Source organism: Echinops telfairi, unplaced genomic scaffold (assembly GCF_000313985.2).
Source record: "Echinops telfairi isolate 266 unplaced genomic scaffold, ASM31398v2 ScPeMD7_6080;HRSCAF=6971, whole genome shotgun sequence".
NCBI lineage: Eukaryota > Metazoa > Chordata > Mammalia > Afrosoricida > Tenrecidae > Echinops > Echinops telfairi.
In genome coordinates, this window is record NW_022109980.1 from 9,835,730 (window position 1) to 9,851,267 (window position 15,538).

Genomic DNA, 15,538 nt, shown 5'->3' on the forward strand with positions numbered 1-15,538 from the left:
TCAAGGGCTCATGAGGGAGGGGGGAGGGGAAGGGAGGGGAAAAATAAGGACCTAATGCCGGGGTTTTAAGTGGAGAGAAAATGTTTTGAGAATGATGAGGACAATGAATGTGCAAATGCGCTTTACATAATTGATTTGTGTATGGATTGTGATAAGAGTTGTATGAGCCCCTAATAAAATGATTTCAAAAAAAAAAGGAAGTTCCACTTCAGAAAATCTTTCCACCCATCCTGATACCTTCTTTATATTCATCTTCTGGCTCTTAACATGTCTCTTCCACTTATTCAGTCTCTCTTTAAGTCCCCAAATAACCTCAACTTAGATTATTAACCTTAAAAGTAGTGCAGGATAGTGCAGGAGCACTATCGAGGGAAAGAAGATTCACACAGTTGATGCTATATTATATGAAATAAACAATACAAGCAACCTCTAAAGTCATTCGTTATCAACAGAAGCCCTTTCAAGTTTTTTTTTAAGTCTCCCTCTCTAATTAAACCTGGATTTCTTCAAGCACTAGCAGGTGAAATAAATTAAAGGCTGCTCCCAATCAGCATTGATCTTTGGTTTATTTAGTAGGATTGTAATATCTCTTTCCTGCTCTTTTTTCATTATGAAAACATGGAATTTCACTTGTTAAGATAAACAAACAGGAGCAGGTAGCAGGGGATGCGAGCAGATAGTCCATTTCACAGTATATTGTTTCTGTGGGTTTCTATGCTCTAAATTCCCAAAAGCTGATATTCAAACAGAATTTGAGGCAGTAGCTTCCTTTGTTCGACACACAGAAAACTCGCTAGACTTAGTTCTCTATTTTTGTTGAACTTGCTTTTCTGAAGCCTGGTGTTACATATAAGGGGACTTCAAAAAGATTGTGGGAAAATTCCATCACCTTTTCAGTCCATTTTCCATGAGGTTTTTGAAGCACCCTAGTATATGGGGCTCTAAATGAGTCTGGCAGAAAACTCTCTACTTCGTGGGAAACCTAGAAATGCACTAATTCAATCCACTGAACCTGAGAGCTGGACTATAAGAGAGCTAATTTCCCAAGTTGGTATGGTGCAATGAATTACTTGATATGGCTCTTCTAGCCATAGCCTCTATCTCCCACTAAATGATTTTTTCAGGATGGATATGAGTAAGAGAAGGTGCTAATAGGAGGATTATGAGTCCATCATGAGTAATAAGGCCAATTGTGATTGTAAAAATTGGGGATTGATTAATTTTGCTGCCGCACTGGGTATAAATTGAGGCATCTCAGAGCAGGAAGGGGAAATCAGGACTATCAAGAAAGAAATGGCAGGAGAACACATCCTTTAGATGGCAAGAGCCCTGCACTGAACCTCTTTGATCCAAGAGACAGGGCCGTGGTCCTGTAGAAGTAACAGTGAAGTGATGGAGAAGCAGTAGTAGCAGAGGCTGCAGGACCGAAAGCACGAGACGGCAGATTAGCAGGCTTCCTGATCCATGAAGCATATTAAGCTGTGTGCCTTCCAGGAAGAGGAGTGCCTGCAGGCATTTCATCAGGGAACTATGTTTGCTGAAGAATGGAACTACAGCCTAAGGCTATGCCAGAGTGAAGTCTCCTTTGGACTGAAAATGAATTTGTAGACAGTGCTAAACCAGCTTTGTAATACCTGTCCAAATAGAGCGGAAACCAAGGGTCCACATGACCAAGGGGTGGAGGCATGGAGAAGATGTGTCTGCCAGCAAAGCTGAGAAAAGGGATTGTCTAGAAGAACTATGTCTTGAGCATATGTGATCCTGATTTGGAACCTGTTAACTTCCCAATAAACCTCATGATTGTGAGTATTATCCATGAGTTCTATGTGGTGACTACAAAGTATTGAACCCAGCAGAGAAGTACAGGGCAGTAGATAAATGGCTGGTGTTAGAACTGGTAAAGAAGATTGGAGGGTGGAGGTATGTTGGAGGTATATTCCCACCTCATAGGAATCAGCCTTGGCCTGAGGAGTTTGATTTGCTCCCTCTCCTCTTAGAGGAGGTCAGATGCTACCCCCACATCATTATTACAGGTAGGAAAATTTAAAAATTACTTTTTTCAGTGCTCTTCCATCCAAAAGCCACCCTTATTATTTCAGGTAATACCGCTGTACTAGGCTCTATTAGCTAACTACTAGAGATAGAGGAAGTCCATGTCTGTGATAATCTTATAATTTCTTTATAGAAAAGAGTATACATTTATACTTGCACCTAAATTCTATTCATAGAAGTTTAAAAGATTGCTGTGCAATGGTACAATAGGCACCAAATAAATGAATATGGCTGAAAAAACTACCGTGCTTCAAAGTATCAACAAACCTGAATATTCCATCACCTCCTCCGGGGACTTGCCCTCCACTTCTTGAGCTATATTATCAATGTCATCTCTTCCATACTTCTCATTTGCCTTAATAAACTGGTTAAAATCTCGCTTTGTCCAGTTTGTGAATCCCTGTGAACAAAAGTAAACACCAACTGAAGTGAAATGAATAAATTAAATCTTTGTTCTGTTTGCTCCTACACAATTGTACATTGAAAACTGTTTAAAGATTTGAAACATTCATTAAATCCCAGATTTTTTGTCAGAATCAGAAGTCGAGTAAGAATTGTTATAGAAATAATGGTGTCTCTACCCTGTGGAAAATGTATTTCTCAACAAGTACTCAACACTGATTTATAGTTTGAAGATATTGTGTGATTTTTTTCATCCCATATTTTACAGAGGCCCACTATCCCAGTACTAGATGCACAAAGCCTTTCCTGAAATTCTGATGCTGAATTCTTGATATAATCCAGCTCCTCCAATAATTTGCTCAGCATACAAATTGAGTAAGCATGGTGCGATGATACAACCCCACTGCACACCTTTCTTGATTTTAAACCATGAAATATTCTCTTGTGCTGTTTGCACAAATGCCTCTTGATCCACATACAAGTTCCACATGAGCACATAAATCATAAATCCAGATAGCAAGGTCAAATAAAAAATGGCTTGTGAGGGGGTCTACTAGACCAGTTAAGTTTAAGGTGGAATGGTCAGATGCTTATGACAACTGGTTTTTCTTGGAGGGGGCATTCCATGGGAGCAATCTTGATAGATTATCTCAGAGGACACACAGAGGATCATCACAAGGACTTAGAAGAAAGAAGTTTTAAGAAAACTGAAAATTGCATTGGTGAGGAAAAGACCAGGGAAGTTATATTGAGGAAATTTTTCCCATCATGACTGCATTTTCTCATTCTTTGAAGAGCTGTGTTTTTAAGGATGATGCTGGGAAGCCTTATTCCATCCACCTTATATCCCTGATCTCACCCTTCTGACTTTTTTCTTGTTCTTTAAACTCGAAAAGGCATGATTTGAATTCATAGAGGATACCAAAACTGCCATTTGGACACAGTGTAAATCAAAGAGCAGAATTCTTTAGGGTTAAGGGTTAGCAAGATGGAAACACTGGCTGCAGAAGTATAGAGACCTAAATGAAGGAGATGTCGAGAAGCAATTTGTATTTTTGTTTAATAAAGGTTTGTATGATTCCGGAAAAATGTGTGTTGAGGCTTTATCCTTTGACCATACTTATTCAATCTGTATACTGAGTAAATAATCCAAGAAGCTGAACTATAAGAAGACGAACTTGGCATCAGGTTGGAGGAAGGCTCACTCACCACCTGCAATATGCAGAGGACACAGCCTTGCTTGCTGAAAAGCGAGGATAGGAGGACCTGAAGCTCTTGCAGATCAAAGACTACAGGCTTCCAGTATGGATTACAGCTCAATGTAAAGAAAACAATAAACCTTTACAACTGGACCAATATAAAACACTGTGATAAACAGAGCTGAGATTGAAGTTGGCAAGGGTTTCACTGGATCCACAATCCATGCTCAGCAAAGCAGCAGTCAAGGAAAGGACAGCATAATTTAGCACAGCTGCTGCAAAACACCTCTTTTAAAGTGATAAGCATCAAGGATGTCCATTTGAAGACTACGGTGCACCTGCCCCAGGCCATGGTACTTTCAATGGCACGTGAAAGCTGGGCAATGGATGGTGCCAGAAGAACGAACAATTCTGTCACGGAGGAAGTAAAGCCAGCATGCAGGATGGTGGGACTTCTTGTCCGGAAAGGGCAGTTGCTGGAAAAGCACATTATGCTTGGTGAAGGTAGAGAGAGGGTTGGGGAAAAAGAGGAAGACCACCGAGGAGAGGGATTGACCCAGGTTGCAACAATATGCTCAAATAGGGCAAAAATTGTGACAGTGGCACTGCACCAGGCAGTGTTTTGCTCTGTTGTATGTTATATAAGGTTACTGAATTGGAACCAACTCAACAGCACCTAATGATGATTCCATAGCAGAACTTTTGGACTTACCCTCCTCTATTCACAATACACTACCTTCACAATATACTCCGAGCTCAGTAGCATTCGAAGATAGTAACATTTTGTGTTCGGGAAATACATTTTAAAAATAAAACATAAATATTTAAAAGTTTTTCTTTTATTTTGTGGTTAGTCATAATATTCAGCCAACTGTAATTATATTACAAATTAAACTTTATGACTTCCAGGCATTTGGCTCAAAATATTGTGAAGGTAATTTTTAAAAATTCATTCAACAAAATTACACATAACAATGAAAAGCCTTATATAATAAATAACATATTAATACCAAAGACTGTATCTAAATAATTAATGTGGTATAGTCCTAGTGCTACCAAAAAAAAAGTGTTGAATGAGTAAATCTTGCGAGCAATTCGTGTTCTGCAATAAACATTTTCTACTATTGTGTGAGGGTCTTTTATGCTAAAATGTTATCTTTTACTGTGCATTTTGGAAGCATGACACTCAAATCTCAAAGCAACAATGGCATGAAGACATCAATAGCTTGCTCAAATTGAAACACTCTCTACTTAATAACTATCAGTTTTTAAGTATAGGTCCCTCAGTAACACAAGAGAGCCTACCACTAGCCTACTAACTTCAAAATTGGCCACTGGAATCCAACTGCTAGCACCACACAAGACAGGCCTAGAGCTCTGCTTCCATAAAGATGAAATTCGCTCATTGCCATCGAGTTGATGCTGACTCATAATTCTCTCCTCTACGGCAAGGTAGAATGGCCCCTGTGGGTTTCTGAGTCTGTAATTCTTTATGGAAGTAGAAAACCTTGTCTTTATCCCTCGGAGTGACTGGCAGTTTGGAACTGCTGACCTGGTGGTTTAGCAGCCCAACGCATAGCTACTAGGTCAGCATGACTCCAGCCATGAAAACTCTATGGAGTGTTCGACTCTGTAGCACAAGGGGTGGGCATGAGTCTGAATTGACTCAATAACAGCAACAACAGTTCTTACTATACAAAATCATAGAGGAAAGGTTCAGACATCTCTCTTAGCCATATTAAAGGTTTTTCCGTAAAAGGTCCAAAGACGTTTGGAGAAATTTCAAAATGAGTCACCATGTAAAAGATCTAACTCAAAAGCCAAACTCACTGCTGTCGAGTTAGCTCTGACTCCTGGCGACCCAATCGGACAGAGTAAAACGGCTTCTGTGGGTTTCTGAGACTAATCTTTTGGGAAGCAGAAAGCCTCAGATTTCTTCTGCAGAGTGACAGGTGGTTTTGAACTAGACTTTGTACTTAGCAGCTGAACATGTAACTCACGATTTACACGACCAGGGCTCCCTAGTAAAAGATCAGTAAATGATCATTTCAGAAGGCAATTTAAGCTAACAGTAATAAAATGTGAAATGTCCAAAACTAGTTAGGAGCCAGGAGTTCTAGCGGTGTGCTGCGAGTTCATTTTTGAGTCGCTAGCCACAAGGACGGCAAGTCAAGCTCACGAGCTGCTGCACAGGTGAAAGACGAGACTGTTCAGTCCCCATCAGGATGTACAGCCTCAGAAACCCACAGGATCAGCTCTACTCGGTCCTCCAGCCCACATGGCTACTCTGAGGCAGGCAATCTACTCAATGACAGCATGACAATGAGTTTTTCTTTTTTAAAGTGAATGCCTATTGTTGGTTTGTAACATTTGAAAAGAAATAGGAAACACGTCTCTATGCTGAGCAAGAAGATGGACTATATGAAGGAGAATGTGTCCTCGGGATTGGAGGAAGGCTTATTCATAACCTGCAGCATGCAGATGAAACAACCTTGCTGGTTGAAAAACAATGAGGGTTGCAAGTCCTTGCTTTTGAAGATCAAATATTCCAGCCTTTGATCTGGATTACAATTCAATGTAAAGAAAACCAAAATCTTCACAACTGGACCAATAGGGGATAAAGGGAGAAAAGACTGAAGTTGTCAAAGATTTCATCTTGCTTGAATCCACAGTCAATGCTCATGGAGGCAAAAGTCAAGCAATCGAATGACACATTGCATTGGGTAAATCTGCTCCACAAGACCTCTTCAGAGTGTTGAAAAAGGATGTTGGATGGTACTTGAAGGACTAAGGTGTGCGTGACCCAAGCCAATGGCCTCATATGCATATCAAAGTTGGACATTGAAGAAGGAAGAAGAATGTATGCATTTGAATTATGGTGCTGGCAAAGAATATTGAAAGTACCACAAACTTCCACACGCACATTCAAGTCTGCCCTGGAAGAGGCACAACCAGAAATCAAACTCATTGCCATCGAATGAACTGCCTCTGTGAGTTTCCAAGACTGCACATCTTTAGGAGAGCAGAAAACTTACTTTCTCCTGCAGTGCAGCTGGTGGTTTAGAACTGCTGAATTTGTGGGGACCAGTCCAATGAGTAACTTTCCTACAGAATCACGGAAATATTTACTAAGTAAACATATAAAAATGAGAAGCTAGCTCTGCACACTTCTGAAGGCAGGGCTCTCATTTTGCTAACACTTCCTCGAAGAATTTGGAACCCTTTGGTTTATACCATGTCAAAACAGCAGTTTGAGCCTCCTTTTACATGTTTTTTTAAGTTTGGGGGAACAAAAAAGTCTGAAGGAGCAAACTCAGGGCTGCAGAGTGGATGGAACAAGGCTTCCAAATAACATTCTCGTTAGACAGTACTTGCACACCTCCAAAAGTAACGCCCCCACCAAAACAAAAAAAAAACTAAACAAAAACAGTGCCATTCAATCAATTCCAGCTCATAGTGATCCTACAGGACAAGGTAGAACTGCCCCTCTTTGGGCGTCCAAGGCTGCAAATTTTTATGGGGCAGACTGCCTGTGTTAGGTTATGTTCTCCAGAGAAACAAACCAGGACTACTCATCTATGTACAAGAAAACCTTATATTAAGAAGCCAATTTCCAACGAGAAGGTACCCCAGCCCAGTTTAACTCAAGTCCATAGGTTCGACGCTAGCCAAGGATCCTCTTCAGACTCACATAGTGCAGGATTATACTGCTGAAATTGAAGCGGGAAGTAGGGAGATCACAGGCCAGTGGGTACAAAGCCATGTAGATCCAAGGTCTGTGGAAACATGGAAGGGCACTGACAGCCCTAGGCTAAGGTGATTCAAATGGGGCCACCCCTGGAGGCAGGCACAGAGTACCAGCAAGCAGGGAGGCAAAGGGCAGAAACAAAGCAGTTCCCAGTGTCTCTCACTCATACACAAAAGGCCACGTCCTCTAGGCACTATCATCAGGCTAGCTACCACTTGATTAACAGGTTGGGCTCCTGTGGAAACCAGTCATCATCATCCCCCAGCCTCTCTTTCCTTGCCCAATGGGCACAGAAACAAAGGGCCGTAGTGCCAGGGATGGAGATTTTGTGCGGGCTCAGCAACATGGACTTGCACTCACCAAGATTGCTACTGCTACTGCCTACTGCCCAATCTGCCAGCAGCAGAGACCAACACTGAGTCCAAAATATGGGACCATTCCTCCGCTGGGGGTGGAGGGAATTAGCCAGCAACCTGGTGGCAGGTTGATTACATAGGACCACTTCCTTCATGAAAAGAGCAGCATTTTGTTATTTTGTTTGTATTGGAATAGGCACTTACTCTAGATAGGGATTTGCTTTCTGAGCATACGGTGCTTCTGCCAAAACTATCATTCGTGGACTTAACAGAATGTCTCACCCACTGACACGGTATCCCGTACAGCATCACCTCAGATCAAGGGGCTCACTTCACAGCAAGTGAAGTATGACGGTGGGCCTATGGTCATGGAATTCTCTGATCTTACCATGTTCCCAATCATCCCAAGATAGCTGGCTTGATAGAATGATCTCTAAAGACACAATTATGGTGCCAGCTATGTGTCAACACCTTTGCATGGTTGGAACAACAATTTCTAGGAGACTGTCTATGCACTAAACCAGTGGCCAGTATCTGGTGTTGTTTCTCCAATAGCCAGGATACATGGGTCCAGGAACCAATGGGTGGGAGCCGGACTGGCACTGCTCAGTATCACCACCCCTAGTGACCCACTCACATTTTTGCTTCCCGTCTCTAAAACTCTCTGCTCTCTGGGTTTAGAGGGGTTAGTTCCAAAGGGGGAATGCCCAGAAGCAGTCAGTGGCCGACTTCAAACTTCTTCAATCTCCAATCTGTGCCCCCTGCTGTCACTGCTTCCTCATCCTACTTCCTGTTCATCAGCTTCCATGAGTCAAGAGAAGCCTGACTTGAAGTGGACTGGACTTACCTAGGTCTACAATGTTGTGAGCCATTTCTTGATATAAATGTCTTTCTAAACACAATGCACATGCACATCAGATTTTGCTTCTCTAGAGAACCCAACTGAGCACACAGCCTAACCTTTCTCCCATGGAACAGCTGGTAGTTTGGAACTGCTGACCCTGACGGTAGCAACCCCACACGTCACCCATTACAATACCAGGCTCCTGGGTAAGCAGGTGCATTTTCATGATGGGAAACAGAAAAATCCTCCACACAACTTTCCCGGCCTTCTCCTCTCCAATGTACCTTCTTGAACTTTTTTCATAGTAAGCACTCACCATAACCCTGTGTCCTCTGAGAAAACTCTATCAAGGTGACCCCTTCGGGTAACAAGCCAACCAGCAAGACCTGCCAAAGCCTCCGGAGCTGACCTCTCTTCCTTAAATTTCACTAGCCCAGCATATCGCCCTGGAAGCCACTGTTTTCATTGGGCCCCTTTGGCGGGGGCAGCACCCTAAGGCATCTAAGACAAGTATATTACTGAGAGAATGTGTCTGCAGCCATCCATGCTTTGTTTGGACATATATGAACCACAATCTTAGTAGCGATACATTTTTACTTAGTTGCCTATATTTTTACCACAATTTAAAAAATGTTAAGGGAAATTGTCATCTATATTGTATCCTTTCCTAATGGTGAACCAGACTACTTTCGCCAGTAAAAATACATTACTTGTGTGAGAAGTTTTTCCCTTTCGTCAGTCTCTTCTGCCGTAAGCGGGTCAGCACCATCAATCTTTGTTTGCTCCTCTCTTTGAGCCAGAGTTGCACTGGGGAGATCAGGATTCTTTGGGACCTATAAATCAATAGAGAAGCTATGACTATGCTGTTGAGAACATGCCATTCGTCAGGGTGTATATACACATAGCAATCTTCAATCGTTTCAACTGCAAACACCAAGAACGACACATGGTTCGCTCCACATTTCTGCTGGCATGACATCACCATGATAAAGCCTATTCTTAATTGTGCAGTATAGTATTATAGGATTAACCCTCATTAATAAATACTCCATTGTATTTGAGATTTGATCATACTGTGAAACAAAATGCATCCCTGTAGCATTGTAATGCATAGTGATAACTGAACAAAATATCCTTATCCCCTGACAATAAAATGTAAAGATTAGCAGAAAGAAGCAGAAAATGGCAGTAAAAAGAAATAAAGACCTGTATCTTCTGTATCCACCCAGAAATATAGACAAGAGAAGTGGCAATGCACCTCAAGATTACATCCAAATCTCTGATCAGCTCAACATGCAGAAAGAAAGAAGGGTTTTTACTGCCTGCTGAGACATACAGAGACATCAACTTCATATGGAAAAGGAAATTCTGAAAGAAGTGACAGGATCATGAAGAAGCCAAATCATAACAATATTGCTAAGGAAGGAGAGAATGCAAGGAGCAAGGGCGTGGCCAAGTATGCCAACAGCAGGAACTGGAGCAGCAGTCAGACAAAAAGGTTGCGGCAGCAGTGGCCCTGTGGAATGAGTGTCACGCTTCAGCTGTATTGACAACTGAAAAATAAAGGATTTCTTCATTAAAAACAGAGAATAGAAGCTCGACTCTCCAGGTAAGCAGTCTGCTTGGATCTTAAAATTGTAGCCCCTAAAGGTCTCCGTGTGTCACAAACACAAGTTCACTGCCTTTGCATCAGTTCTAACTCCTACTGACTCTAGAGGAGAGTGGATTTCTGAGGCTATCACTCTTTCTGGAACAGAAAGCGTCATCTTTCTCCTGTGGTTTTGAATAGCTGACCTTGCCGTTAGTGGCACAACATTTAACTCACTATATACCACCAGCTCACAACTAACATATATAAGCAATAAGGCCCAGCAGTATTATACAGCATTCCTTGTATGGAGGGGAAAACAAATTCATTCCACCCAACACCTGTTGTCATCTCTAGATGCACCTACAACTACAGTGCACCATATGCATTTAAGAGGGTATGTATATAACAGTACATTTTTGAACTTTATGATTGAGAATTGGGTGAAAGCTTATAGGGCAGAAGAGTTTTACATTCAACTACTATACACACTTTGTTTGTTATCATTGATTACAATTCCCACCAAGTATCATCACTCATCCCATTTCCTCTCTAGATTTCCCATTTCTGTATCTCCTTTTTCCCGAACCCATCTGAACATTTTCCTTGGGCAAATGCTCCCCCTTTTGATCTCAGATGTGTGTGCCTACCTAGTGTTATTGTTTGAAAACTGAGCCACAGAAGTGAGCTTAGTTCTGGGCCTAAAAGGTGACAAAGGGTCCTTTGGTCTATCCATACCAGACAATCCATCATCAATACCAGACAACTTAAAATGTAGTGGCTGAAGGGTCCATGTAGTCTTAAAGGTTCTGCCAGTAACCTTGGTCTCTTTTATGATTTTGATCTTTGCTCCACATATTTTTCACCATTCTCTCCAGGACATACTAATGCGATCCCTTTCAGAACAGTTGCCAGTGGTAGCTGGGCACCATCTAGTTCTTCTGATCTCGGGGTTGTGGACACTGGTGCTTGAGAGAGCCCATTAGTCCAGTGGACTAATTGTTTCCATGTATCTTCAACTTAACATCACTCCTCTTTAAAGTATTCTACTTAAGCATGAAAATAAAAGAGTTGACAGTCAACCTTCCATCATTTGAAATTCACACCTATCATAAATGACTTCTTTTTCAGGGTGTTGGAAAGTCATGATTTTACTACAATTATCATTAATATATTTTTCTAATTGTAATATATATTTCATAGAATTGGAAACTATAGCATTGTAACTTAAAATAAATATTGTAAGCAACTATTATATCTAATAGTTTCCCTTACAAAACTTACCATCTGTGCAAGAAAAAAGATATAATGAAAAAAAAAGATTCATTTTTCATCATCACTATCAGCTTAAAAAGTAGTGGCAGAAGGTCTACTTATGGTTTTAGTACTATCGTTAAGTACTGATAAACACATAAAAGTAGTAGATGGGTCCTTCATGTGGAATTTTGCGCTGTATCCTACAAATGCTCCTACAAATGCTAGGATTTAACAAGATGGAGAATACTGGAACGGTATGCTCAGCTGGAGTAAAAATATGAAGGCAGGTGTGTCCAGGAAGGAGCATATAGAGTTTAAATTGAGAAGGGATAAGAAGTATGGACAGGTGGAGACATTTAAAAGCCCTTAATTCTGCACAGTAAGCAGCAGCAAGTTAGCACAGATTTTTTGAATGAGAGCAAGGTGTCAAAGGTGTATTTTCACCTGCCAAGTCTTGCACAGAATGTATCGAAGCAGGGAAGCAGCTGAAAGCGAGAGAACCAGCTAAGCGTTCATAATCGAGAAATGTAGTATCATCACCTGGCCTAGGATGTTGGTAAATGAAAATGGAAAGGAAGGCATGGACGAAAAACCAAAGTAGAGCATAAGCATGACTAACAATATTTGTAATAGATAAATTCACTTTTAGAACGGCATGCATAACAGCAATTCTACTACTATTTACCCAAAGAAATGAAAATGTATCCGTGCAAAGAGTCTTCCGAGAATTTTCAGTGGCTTTACCATCATAGCACCACACTGCAAACAAAGCCGGGAGTTGTATCAAACCATTAGGTTTTAGGATCCACTGCAAACGATCATCCACAGCCACTGGTCATATTTCTAACCGAGTAAAACTTCACAATGGCTTCAGCAATCTTACATCCATAATTTGAATCCTAGAAATTATTCAAGCTCATAGCTGCTCAAATTTTGGAAGCAGATTAAAAATCCTGTTTCTCCTCCTACCAAAGATATTTTTAAAATCTCAATGCTTACCATTCTAAAAAAAGTAACCATCCATTTTTTTCCTGAGGTTCTCATACATTGTGGAATGAGTTTAAAGTGCTCTCCAAGAATCAAGTCAAAACATTATAGACTAATAATACTCAACAGGGATCTAAGAGCTAGCTCAGGTACTCCTACTTTATGTCTTGGTATGGTTCCCATAAACGTATAATGAAATCACAATACATAAAAGTTAGCTTTCAAAAGGAGCCTTTGAAATTATTACCTTGGATCTCTAGTCAGACCCTAAACAATCTGTGATTAAGAGCTATATTCCACAGAGAAGTGGAAAAAATTTTGGTCAATTTTTTGAGATGGCATTTTAGGGAGCATTTCAGAGAAATATAGGATGCTGAATTAAATGTGACAGCACACAAAATGAAAACACTAACCTAAAATCAGCTCACCTCATTTTCCTGAGACCACTTTACACTAGGTAGCCTACAATAATACATTACTCACAAAGATCATGGACAGATTTCTGCTTGTCAAACATTTGATCTAGCTATAAAAAAAAATTAGTGGAGAAAACTGTCAGAATGTTCTGTAGCTTTCTTCAGTTTTGAATATAGCAAAGCTCTCGCTTCATGTCTTAGAGTCAACTGAACTGTTAGATACTCTGCAGGTTGATTGTTTTCATTCTACAACCGAAACATCAGCTAAGATATCCTTTTCTAGCGCAAACATTTCAGGGAAGAACTCGTTGAATGCATTAAATAACAACTCGTTTAAGTCACAAGAGCAAGTTAGCTCCTGGGTATGACTAAATTCCATCAAGGTCAAAGCTTAGCTGGTGGGAAGAATTGGTACATAAAGTACTGCTATCTACCAAGTGGTTAGGGCAAAACAAAGTCTTCCCCTATGGAACAATAAAACAAAACCCTCTACCGCCAGATCTTATTATCAGTAATAATGTTGTGTCCTTGTGCTGAATTCTGAGGAAATGGGGGTGATTTGTCACAAAATAGAAAACAAAAATGCAAAATATGCAGGCCCTCAAAGAATACTGTAACAAAATATTACCATGTGCTAGAGTGTTCCGAATGATAGATAAATGCTCTTCCCTGGGCTAAGAATAATTGAGCCAGAGGGGAAACACTGAAAACCTGGTCACATGTATAAAGTATAAAACTGTAGCAAGGGGCTTCAAAAGTTTGTGCAAAAAAGTCCAGCTTACTGGATGGATAGAGACTAGTGGAATCCTTAAGACTAGGGCCCTTAAATTACCCTCCAGTCCTGGAACTGAACTCTTATCACTCCCATGGCTCAATTTTTAGCCAAACAATTGACAAGGCTCTATGGGGAGCAATGACATCAGTGAGGTAAGAACACCTTACAATAGGGCAACCGTTTTCTATCAAAAGGGCAGCATTTACCCAAGGACAACATTCAGAGGGGTTAGGGAAGAAAAGGATGAATGGCACAGAAAACATAGGGAAGGGAGTGAGATAAAGATGTGGTGACTGCCATCGATGACATGAAACAAATGTGTGGACACTGCTGAATGGAAAACTGAGGATCTACTCTAGAAACCACCCAATCCACAAGAAAAAAAAAGTATTTGTAAACATCTGTTCTCCACAAACTTTTTGAAGGCCCCTTGTATTACAACAGGTTTGTTGACCTAAGAATAATTATTGCTCTATTCACTTGGGGGGCCTAGTAGGTTTTCAAAAGATGTAAGAAGTTTTAAAAAATGCTAGGTATCCCTTGAAAAGATCCATTTAAAGCAAGGGTGGGGATAATCCAGCCCTCAAGCCATAAAAGGCCTGTGAAATTATCAATACCAGCTAACATCCCATGCCTCACCAAAGAGAAGCAGTTCCAGTCAGAAGATTAAGGGTGAATTACTTAAATGTTTGACCAGTATGGCCCCCAATTGATCTTTTAAGTATCCAAATGGCCCTTGGCAGAAAAAATGCTCACCACCTGTGACCTAATGGATCTGTATCACATTATCATTAAAAGCAAGGTCTGCAGATGATTAACATACTCTGTGGATCTGTCTACTCTGGACTCCAAAAAAACTACTCAATCGATGAACCCAGGTTCACAGCTCCTGATAAAGAATAAAAGAGACAAGTTAATAGCAAGAGCCAAGAAGGAGAATGTATGATTACCTTGTAAACCCACAGATAAATATGCACAGGGAAGATCAAGACATGTCTTAAGACAATACAGAAGCAATTCAGATGGAAATGAGAAGCAGTCAAGGCTCAGAGAAGGTGTAGAGAACGAATTCTCCTTCCACAGCCTTCAACACCCTAGTACAAGCCCCCAACATCTCTTGAGCTGGTATTTCAAGAGCTGCATGCTTAATTTCTCTGGCTAGACACCTTCCATTCCCTGCATAGTAGCTAGAATGAATGCAAACCTGATCACACTCTACTAAGTTATGACTGTGAGCAAATCACTCAACTTCAGTGGCTTAGCATCCTCAAGTGGTGAATAGGATGTCTCTCACTCCAGGACTATGTAGAAGGATAATGAGTTACTATTCAGGAAGAACATAACAAGGATGGGCCAGAGATGTAACTGCTTTTATTATCATTTCACCACTCACACCTCCCTGTCTTAGAAAGCATGCCAGTGCTCTTCCTTGGCCCTAAAGGGTTATCAACCTCATTACTATGACCTAGCAGGGCTCTAAGGTTTGTGGCACCAAGGAAGAATGGCCTGGTGAATTATTCCCATAAAGATTTAAAAGCAAAGCAAACTGTCACTAAGTTGATTCTGACTCCTAGTGATGTTATAGGGCAGAGTAGAACTGCCCCAAAGGACATCCAATACTGGACATATTTACAGGAGCAGAAAACCTCCCTAGGAATAGCTAACACAAAACAACAACAAAATCCTTCCTGCCAGTCAAGTTCATTCTAACTCACAGCAGCCCTATCAGACAAACTACAACTGTCCCGTAGTGTTTCTGAGATTTTAAATCTTTACAGAAATAAGACAGCTTCACCTTCCTCCCACAAACTCGCTGGTGGGTTCAAACCTTGGGGCTAACAGTGCAGTGCGCCAGCACTATACCACCAGTGCTAATGGTTTCAAATTGCTGACCTTGCAGTTAGCAGCCCAACA

General features: G+C 40.9%; 1 protein-coding gene across 7 annotated transcripts in view; it reads right to left on the minus strand.

Annotated features, from left to right (window-relative positions):
* The window catches only part of SMARCA1 (SWI/SNF related, matrix associated, actin dependent regulator of chromatin, subfamily a, member 1), a 117,553-nt gene that overhangs the window by 54,034 nt on the left and 47,981 nt on the right, over window positions 1-15,538 (minus strand). For all 7 annotated transcript variants that reach the window (XM_045295853.1, XM_045295849.1, XM_045295848.1 and 4 more), the window contains 2 exons: window positions 9,312-9,434; window positions 2,320-2,452 (listed from right to left, as the gene is read on the minus strand). In XM_045295853.1, the coding sequence (XP_045151788.1) occupies window positions 2,320-2,452; window positions 9,312-9,434 (256 nt within the window). The remainder of the gene's footprint in view (window positions 1-2,319; window positions 2,453-9,311; window positions 9,435-15,538) is intronic.